Source organism: Argiope bruennichi, chromosome 2 (genome assembly GCF_947563725.1).
Source record: "Argiope bruennichi chromosome 2, qqArgBrue1.1, whole genome shotgun sequence".
NCBI lineage: Eukaryota > Metazoa > Arthropoda > Arachnida > Araneae > Araneidae > Argiope > Argiope bruennichi.
In genome coordinates this window covers 78,316,526-78,327,362 of record NC_079152.1, presented here as the reverse complement: position 1 = coordinate 78,327,362, position 10,837 = coordinate 78,316,526, and the positions used below count along the sequence as shown (strand labels likewise).

Genomic DNA, 10,837 nt, shown 5'->3' with positions numbered 1-10,837 from the left:
AAATCAACGATTTTAGTTCCTTTTCATTTTACTATATAATTTATCTTTCTACAGTTCTTTTGAATCATTATTTATTTCATATCTATATTTGACTATTACTATAAATGCTAATAAATGAAATGATAATCTACTATAATCATTAATACTACTATTTGATGTGATTTTATATTTTTAAAAGACAACATTTGAAAATTGTTATTCAATACGATGTGTCATTTTAAAATATTATCTGATTTCTTTTTATGTTTTTAATTAATCAGAACATTCTTTTCAATGAGAATTTGGAAAATTCTTTTTGTATTGCATTTTATGGTTTATTTAATAAATATGTTATTGTTATTATTTCTGAATATTTATTATTAATGTGTTTAAAATATTAAAAATTTATTTGAGAAGTTATAATTTTAATAAATAAGGCATTATTGATTAAAAAAGTTTGAGTTTTATTTTTTTTTCAATACTCTTAAGTTGCAATGTAAAAAGGGAACTCATCTTAACTAAAGTTTATTCCAGTTACTGATTTTCATTATGCATTAAATTAATAATTTTATTAATGAAAAATTAATAAACCATTGAACTTTTTAATACATTTTCATAGTTCATTTAAAATAAATACATTTTATTTGCAATTTAAAGTTGTGGATTTTATAAATATATGTTAAAGGAAGAAGTAATAAAAAAGATTAAAAGTACTTCATGATCTGCTTTTTTTATATTTCAAAATTTGATTATTCTAAATTTAGCTTTAATATTCAGTGTCTTTTCTCTCTCTCTCTCTCTCTTTTTTTTTTTTTTTTTTTTTTTTTTGTAAAGATATGGAATTTCTAATTTGACACTTGATGTCTCCAAATTCTGAAATTTTGAACAGCTCTTGATGATTAAACTTTTATTCTTTATTTTAATATTTTCAAAATTTAATTGCAATCAAGTTTTCTATTAAACTTTTGATTTCAATCAAGATAAATTATCTTGATTGAAATGAGGTATGTTCCTCTTAACAATGCAAGTTTTTTTTATTTTTATTTATTTATTATTTGGAGAGGAGATAAGGGGAATGGAAAGAAGGCTCTCTTATCTTTTAACTAGAATTCAAAAGTAGGAATTGAGTCCATTTGTGGTTCTTGGGCAATTTTGAAGTCGAGAATGAATTTTGTTCATTTTCCATTTTTATGTTTCAAATATTATTTCAAAGCATTAAAATTTACTTTATCAAGTGCTGCATTCTTGTTTCTGATAGATTGTATTTTCCCCCACTCTGTGTTATATGTTATTAAACTCATTGCCATGACTTTTTCTGCTAAAATTATTATTGTTTGAGAAAAGAATATTGCTTAAATGAAATTTTTTGGGAAAAAAAAAGCATATTGTTTTTATGAAAATTTGAAAGTAAAAAGAATATTTTTTCTGTTGAATTCAGTTTTTTTTAAAAGAAACATTAATCTATACTTATAATAAAGCTCAATGTGTGTGTGTGTGTGTTGGCGCTCTACAGGCCAGACCGTTTGACATACAGCTACCAAATTTGGTACATGTATACCTTGGAGGTTGGGAATGTGCACCTGGGGTTTCTTTTCTCGAATTTTTAATTAGAATTTTAATTATTAATTAAAAACTAACTTTCCCGCCAAAAAATCTTCCATTTTCCCCACCGCCAACTTTTTCGCCAAAAAAATCTTCCATTATCCCCAGCGCCAAACGAGAAAGGCTTCAGTTTTTTTTTTTTTTCCCAACAGTAATGAGGCTAGGGTTAAAATTTTTCGGCGGATTATTTCAATTGGTTCTGTTTATTTTCTTAATGTTTGATGCATTTAAAATTAAACATTGTTAATGAATCAATCTTTCAGACTCATTCTGAAGTACTTTTGAATTAAAATAAAACAGAATAAAGGAAATTAAAAATTTCTAATCCGCATAGCGTTACCCCAACTGGCGTAGAAAAAAATCACGTATTTGCGTTACGTAACCGGCGAAGAAAATTCACGCATGCGCACTCTGTTCTGATTGTTGCCATGACAACGTTATCAATGGATGATTTAAATTATTTTTGGGTTAGTTGCATGCTTTTGTAAGTAAATTGTATTTATGTTAATTATATATTTTTTGTATATGCTTATAGTTTTAAGTACATCGTTTTTTAAGTAGTTTTTTTAAAACCTGTTTTCAACCGTTTATTTTAAACGATTCGTTTTATTTTCTTAGTGTTTGATGCATTTAAATTTAAACATTGTTAATTAATCGATCTGCTCATAATGAATCTAAGAAAATTTTGTTGACCAACTCTTGAGATATTACATAAATTTAAAAAGATATTCTTTAGTGCCCATAAAGCTTAAACACTGAGTGACTCTATTTTCAGTAATCAGATTATAAAAAAATGCTTTGTTTCAGTAAAAAATATTATTATATTAATTGAAGATAAATTCTTTCCACTTTAATTTAAAGCATAAATTCTACGGGTGCTAACAGAAAATGAGAGAGATACATATTACGTTATGACTGAAGGCCTTTATAATATTATGAATGAATTATATGATAATCAAAATTTGAAGTTTTAAAATATTTTGATGAAGAAGCTATTAAAGTAGAAATTGCATAAAATATTTAATTATTAAAATTTTAACGAACATTAAGATTGGCGAACCGGCTGGTCGCCAAAGGCGGCTAGTATTAAATAAGAACATGATAACTTGTTATAAAAAGCATAACAATAAGCAAGAATTTTGTGTATTTTCTGCAGTTTCAAGTGCAATGTGTTTTTACATTTTTTTCTCATTTCTGAATGAATTTTCTTTTGGAGAATTTTTTAGGAGCTAATCTTAAAAATGAAATTTATATATTTAAATAATAAAACTTAAAGTAACAACAACCTTTCTTTTAAAATATTTTTATTCTTTATTATACTTTAAATGAGAAAAACTAATCTTGTTAATTTTTCAGCTATATTAGATGAACAATTTATAAAATATTCAGAAATGATCTCTATAGAAAATTGAAATAATATATGAATTCCTAAAAACAATAGGAAAGATATCATTTTTTCATGTTGATATAATGCTGCAATTAAAAAAAATCATTTTAATGTTATCATTCCATTCTCACATGATGCATGCTAGATCCATCAGTGAGCTGCATTTTAAAATCTTGCTCATGTTGTAAGAGGAAGAGCTTGAAATAATATGTATGAGATAATAATTGATATATGTAGTTACATTTGTCATGTGACACTGGCATTAAAAAAATAAAGAATCTATTGAAGAAGTGATTCCACTATTGATTGCAACAACTACCAGTAATGATATCAGATAATAAATATTTCTTGCTTATGTATTTATGTCATCTGGAAAAAGAATTGCAATTGAAGAAAGGCAAAAAATTTGAAAGTTAGAAAGAACAAGTTGTATTCACAAAGTTTTATTCATTGTAATCTTGTAATTTTCTTCAAAAAATAATTTTTTAAACCTATTTTATTATTATTATTTTTTTTTTACCCTTGAAATAAAGAGGAGAATTCATCTTGAAGGAGTGATGAATTCGGAAATAAGAAATATCATAATGGTTTCTAAAATTAAATCATCAATGAATTTGGTCAGTTCAGAAAGGAAGAATTTGTATATGCATTTATTTGTATATGCAAAGAATTTGTATATCAAGAATAGTAATATATTGTATTGCCTTTATTTTTTATGATTCCTGAAAAGATTGTTGATTATAAAAATGAAGATTGAAATTTATTGATATTTTTTAAATATAGAATTTTTTTAAATACCTTTGTGACAATATCGAATTTGTGTCCCTTTATTAGTTTAAAAGATTCAAGCTCGTTTTCAGCGTTAAAAGAGTCAAAATCTTGGACAATTTGGAATTGTTCATGTTCTATTTCTGCTTCTGAAGACATTATTTAGTAGCATTAAAACTTTTAAGATTCAAATACTGCATTCTTGTATATAAGCATATATATTTCCTTTCTATTCATAAATTAAAAAAATGTATTTAATTTCACTTTTTTAGCTTGGGTTTTCCGATAAACTTTATTACTCTTTCTAAACTGCTATCTATAATTTCTAATCAGTCGCATACAATATGTATGTATTTCCTCTAAGGCAGAAAAAGGCAAACTCTTCTATATCTGGATCTAGAGGGAATAATTTCTTTTATTTCAAGAATATTTATTTTTCTTATTTTGTTTTGCTTGGAAATTACATTTTTAACCTTCATTTTCTTTGAATATTAAATTCATGCATTTTCTCTTTATATCAATTTAAATTATGGAATGTAGTTAAAAGTGAGATTTTTATTAACAATATCTCAGGTAATTGGGGAATCAAAAGCAATGTTTTCGGCCATTGATTAATCACATCATAATCAAAATTCATAAAGGGAAGACAGGATGCGAAAATCCAGATTTCAGGCCATGACACGGAGAGATATATTCTACGCATTCAGAGTCGGATTATGCCCTGTAGGGACTCTGTTCACCTTAAGTTCTGAAACCAGATTTTTTTAAAAAAATTTTATGTTAATATCTGTATAAGCAGTTTTTAAGAAACAAATATTACCATAGCTGAACTTTAATAAAATATTTAATTATTTAGCAATATGTTAAACATATAATTAAGTATTATCTTCAAGCTAAATGGATTAAAAAACTTGCTTATAAAAGAACTTAAATGTGAAAGCAATTTTACGTTTTAATTAGAATTTTCGCTTTAAGCAAAATGTTAAAAATTATAAAGCTTTCTTTTAACATAATGTAAATACACCAATAGAATATATGCCAAGGTCAACGTGAGTTAGTCAACCAACTGCAAAAAAGACCGGATCGCACTTATTTGTTGATAATTTTGAAAACATGAAAAAAATTTTTAGAATATTTTTCTGAAATTTCAACGGTGCCTGATTTTAATTTGAATAAATTCGTATAGATGACCATTTAATTCAAATTCAAGCATAAAATTAAATCACCTTAATCTCCCCTAAAAGTAATCGAAAAATCAGAACTCGTCTATGTTGCGAGACCTCTAGGCAGTTGCCTATTGATAATTCGGCCAGGTACCCATTAACTGCTATGCCAAAGGTCCAGAACTATTATTGTATGGTCGTTACTCATTGAGTCTTGTTCATTTACCATTTGTAGACATTTGTCCTTATGTGACAGTGGGTCCTACTGTTTGTCTACCTCAAGAATAGCTCCCGCCAATATGTCTACGATAGTCTGTTGCCGTGGAAACAAGACCTGCTCTATTTTCAATAGGGGATTTAAAAAGAAAGGCATCCATGTTGGCTTACTGATCGCCTTGATGACGTATTGGCGATTTTTTTAAATTGATTTATAAAGAGTGGAAAAAATTTAATATAATAATTATATTATAATATTTAAACTTTTAGACTTAAAAATGAAATATTAATGAATATGCAATAAAGATGAAAATTATTACAGTAAAAAAGTAATTATTTAACTTTTTAATAATTGTTTAATATTTTCATAACTATTAGTAATTATCAAGGACTTTAGATTATTAATACAATGGCAGAACTCCGTTGATTATTAAACTTTCAGCATGTATTTTCCAACAATTCTAAGGCAAAACAGTTTTAAAAGTAAAATAAAATAAAATGCAGTCTAAATTTCGAAAATAATGTTCATTCAAGCATTTCAAAATCCTCTAAATCACTCTCACAAGTTTCGGTTTCTTCTGAATCAGAATCATCATTGGTATCAATTTGAAATGACAGTCCGTCCACTAAATCTTCTAACAGCCCATCTTTCTTTCAATAATTATTTTCAAGCTTTTCTACGTGTTTGCAATGCGCTGCCCATTCTGCCGAAGTAACTTCAGTGATAGCTGTTTGAAGAAGATATTTCAGATTGTCCAAACTTAAATCGCCAGTAACATTTCGTTCCTTTATTATTCTTTTTACAGAGGACCACACAAATTCGATTGCGTTCAAATCGCAATGATAAGGGGGTATTCGGATAACTTCATGTCCTTCTTTCTCTATTAAATTATCAATTTTATAGACAATTTTCTTCGGACGATTACTGTCTATAAGAGAGAACAGTTTCGCTTTTCGCATTTTTTGATAGCAGGGTATTCCGTTGTTTTTCAACCAGTCTATCATAACTTTTTTTGTAGAGTACTTCGTTGGAGTGGGGTTTTCGACAGTCGTATGATACGGTGAATTTTCCATGAATACGACATTGTTTGGTTGCAAATTTGGAAGAAGTTTTTCCAACACCCATTTTTTAAAGTTTTCATAGTTCATTTGCCCGTGATAGTCGCCGCTTTTTGTTGATGCTTTATATACTAGTAAAGCACCCGTAAGGAAACCCGTTGATGAACCAGCATGAACAACTATAAGTCTATTTTTCGAATTAACTGTTGCTGTAACTCCCAAAACTGTGTCATCTTGCCAACATTTCTTAAATGTCAAATTGCTGTCTACCCACGTTTCATCAATATAGACAATAGGTCGTCCAGCTTTCCTGTGACATCTCATTTCTCTCAAATATCTGTGTCTCCAAAAAACAATATCTGGTCTTTCCATGAGTACTTTTCTATTATTCACGCACTTCTTCCATCGGAAACTCATTAAATGTAAGACTTTGCACAATGTGTCTTTTTGCCACGAAAATCCAATTTTTTCTTTCAACACGGGTAGTAATTTTCTGAGGGATGGTACTTTCCTTTCTTTTAAGTAAAAGTCTTGAATTGTTTGCCGTATAACGCACTTGGTCAAATTCATATTTCAGTTTCTCTCACTAAGTCTTTTACGTTGTTTACCGGGTGATTTTAAAACTGTCGATGAGCCCGATGATGAAACTTCCTTTCTTATTTTTTTTATTGTAGCTTCAGAAATTCCAGTTGCTTGAGAAGCCCTTTTCAGAGCTTGTGGGAGTGGAATTAACGCAGATTTCGATGAAGCTTCATTGGAACAAAATTCCGCAACATTATATACAATTTTACGTGCCTGCGATTTCAAAATTTCACCCTTCCTTAACTTAAAGGCCATCTTGCAAGTTTAGCAAATTAGGAAAATCAATTAAACCAGTAAGGAACAAATAATTTTAAAAGCAAAAGCAAAATAAACACAAGGATAAGATAATGCGTGCAACTCTTTTAAATCCGAGTAGACGAATGACGTGATGTAACCTTTAATTCCGCCAATTCCCTACACGCTTAATCCCCATTAGAAATGAGCTAGTCTTGTTACTACAGCGATCGCCGCTAGATAGACTTCTTGGCGGGAGCTATTCTTGTGATCGACAGACAGTACTTAGTTTCGAGTAGGGCCTACATGCCAATACTTTGCCTTAGGGCTGACTGGGTCTAGGATACCCTGATTCCTCATTTCAAAACTTTAACCCTTTGTAGTCCATTGCCCAATGTCACTGCACATCATATTGGGTTGAACAAGTCTACTGTTTAGTATTATTGGATACTTATAAGGGTTCTTTTTAAATCTAATATATAAAAATAATTTTTTGTTTGTTCGTATTTTATGCTCTGCCGTATGGTTCAATAAAACATTTCCAACTTATTTTCTGCATCTGCGTACAAGTTTATAGGCATAGTAAAATAATTATATCTAATATATAAAAATGAATTTTGTTTTTTTCGTATTTTATACATGCACATATTTTATGCATCATTTAACATGCGGCAATAATCAAAGTAACTATTCTCGAATGTAGAAAATGTACTCATTCAATGCATTCCCATTATTTCCATCGACATACTTTTTGATTCAAATGACTGCAGTTCCTCATTCGACTCGCATTTTCGATGACCATTAACAAGTCAATCGCTTCAAGTGTGAGGAGTGAAACCTAGAAAATCCACGTTTTTCACATGGCAGTTGTATGTTGTATGCTCACGAGGCGGACAGTCAAGAAAATTATTTGTTTTTGCTGAAGACGGAAAATAAAAATATTGTCTACCCTAAAACACTTGAATAATAAAGTAAAAAAAAAATAGGAACATATTATTTATACCTCCTTTGTATATGTAATTCAATTTCAATGAATGTATTAATTGTCGACAAGTTTCACAAGTTTGTTCATTATTTTTTTTCTTTTTCTTGTGGCACTTGCCACTGACAAGCCCGCTGTTACGAAGACAGCGATTTAAGCCTGAGGGGGAACGTCTCTTATTTTTTTTTATAGCAGCGCCAACTAGGGCCAAGAGTACGACTTTGCCACTCACGCATTACTCATTCGCTTGCACAACCCCTTTTTACAGGAGGGCACATTCACACATAGAACAACAGAAGAACAACCATGCCCAAACCGGGACTCGAACCCGGGACGCCTAGATCACGGGGAAGACGCGCTACCCCTATGCCAGGACGCCGGCTTGTTCATTACTAATTAAATGAATGTTTAATTAGTAATGAAGAAAATATCATTCTTTCTATCATTTCTAATTAAACAAGATAGCTATTTCAAATTTCAAAAGATATTTACAAAATAATTTCTTCTGCGGTAGCAACGCACCGGGTACCAGCTAGTTTCTTATAAATTCTAATCCAGTCTACTACCTTATTTATAATTTCAGGTCAATTTTCAAACTCAAAACTTTGTGGTCCATTAGATTCTCATAGAAATCTAATGGACCGCAAAGGATTTAGAAAGTTTAGCTCTAATCAAGCAATTTACCCCCTTTATAAAATTGACCTATAATTGTGAACCACACCGTGTAATACTTCCAAATTGATTGTGAAAATTAATCATATAAAATATTTTTTAAAAACGTCATCAATTATCTCTTCGTCGCTTTTAAGGGATTTTTTCTAGAATACAATTTAAAAAAATATGATCTTCTGCCAGTTAAAAAAGAAAGAAAGAAAAAAAAAAGCCCTCTTTTAATTTTTTTTTTGTAGTAAATAGCTTCAAATTAAATATAGAACAAAAAATCTATTAGAAGAAATGGCACTGTTCTCTTTAGACTGACGGTTATTCTTAAGTATTATAGAATATTGCTTATAGAATATTCTATAAACAATTCTTATTATAATTATAATTCTTATTGTTTATTGGAAATATTGGAATATTAGAAACTTTTTATGAGTAAATAAGACATGTTGGGGAATGTGACTGACTACAGATTTCTGTTGAAACTTCGTTAAATACTCATTCAACATAACTGCAAATTTTTTTCAAAGAATGAACATGTTTCATTATTTTAGTATATGTGAAAATGGCATAGAAAAAAAAAAAAAAAAAAAAAAAAAAACACGTAAATTTCGAACTTCTAATCTGTAACAACAAAGCATGGAAAAGTTTCAGAATTGATTGTCTGATTTGATTGCGTCAGCAGTTGCGTTTGTGTGTAACGATTTTAATATGATATAATTTACACAAGCAAGGCAAGGTTAATAAGTTAATGAAAGCAAATGAAAATTCTGCCTTGAAGTTTTGTTCAGAGAGAAATATACTTTTTATTCTTAACTTTAATATTGGCAAAAATATACGGATGAAAAATTTGTTGAAACTATAAAACTGGCATGAATTTTATTACAACAATAAAGAATGTTACAAATTTTGCATAAAATTAATTAAAGAATATTAAAATTAGTGAAAAACCGTACAGAAATAAAACTAGTATTATTTTATTAAAACTAATATTATTAATAATTTTTCGAATTTTAAATGGTGTAAAAATGGGTTTTGTCGATCATATGCTCCGAATATATTAAATATTTTTGTATTAAGTAAGCATTTCTATTAGTGTATATTTATTATTCAACCAGTACCGGATTTAAGTATTAGATACACAACTTATTTTAATTCACATTGGATCCAGCGATCTTCCCTGTAGAGCGTTGCATTCTGTGTACAGACATAATGCACCATAATGTGATACACCACTCGATTTGCAAAAAGTTAAGCAAGTAACAAAGCAAGTTAGGCGTTAGTAAAAAAAGAAATGTTTTAAAACTTTTCAGTTGTAGGAGTTTTGCCAAAAAAGGAAAAATGACGTATTTCGTTTCAATTATAAAATTTTACTTAAAAAATTTTTTGAGCGAAATAATGGAAAAAAAAACAAAACAAAAAAAACCCCCAATGTTTTGCCTTAATTTTATGAATTTTTTTATTGCATAGTTTTATTTTCTGTTCTAAACAAACAAAATCTATACATATAAAAAGTTAAACTACATGATATGGAAATTTTTTATTACTTTTTGTCGAATGGTAATCGTTAAATGGATTCAAATACCATATGAACATTTCAGACTGTTTTATTGGATATTCTTACAGTTGCACGCTCCACTTAGCTGATTTAAGGAGCTGCAAATTATTATTAAAAATGTTCGCATAATCTTCCTTTCGGTCTGAGGAAATAAGATATAAAAGAAATCAAAATGACAGAAATAGGCATCAAATAGAAGGTTAAGAATGCGAAAGTAGGCTTAACACGTTGATTGCCATTTGACTCGTCTGTAGTTCATATCTGCTAGCTATCATCGTGTCTAATTATATGATCCTTTTTCTATTTTAATTAATTTATAACAAAGATAAATGTCATCTAATTAGTTAAATGGTCCAAATAACAGACGTGAGTTGTGTTTGTGGATGAGTTAACCGTCGCTATGTAAGTGATCGTTAATTTGTCTACGGGAATTGATATTCATATGTTCTAAAACTATTTTCTCACAAAAATAATTTTCGGATTTTCTTAAAATTGAAAAAATTACCTTTTCAATAATTTTAGTTTTATTTCCGTACAGTTTTGCTTTTTTTTACAATGAATATTTGTAATTTCATAATAATAATCAATCTGTAACAATGTTTCTAATGTCATGAGGAAGTGTAAGCACATCCATCGGAACATTCAGT

At 28.7% G+C, this 10,837-nt stretch overlaps 1 protein-coding gene across 1 annotated transcript; it reads right to left on the bottom strand.

Moving 5' to 3' along the window:
- Positions 1–5,769: 5,769 nt before the first annotated feature.
- LOC129962228 (uncharacterized) lies at positions 5,770–6,744 on the bottom strand. The gene has a single exon (XM_056075968.1). The coding sequence runs from the start codon at positions 6,742–6,744 to the stop codon at positions 5,770–5,772; it is 975 nt and encodes a 324-aa protein (XP_055931943.1).
- Positions 6,745–10,837: the final 4,093 nt, after the last annotated feature.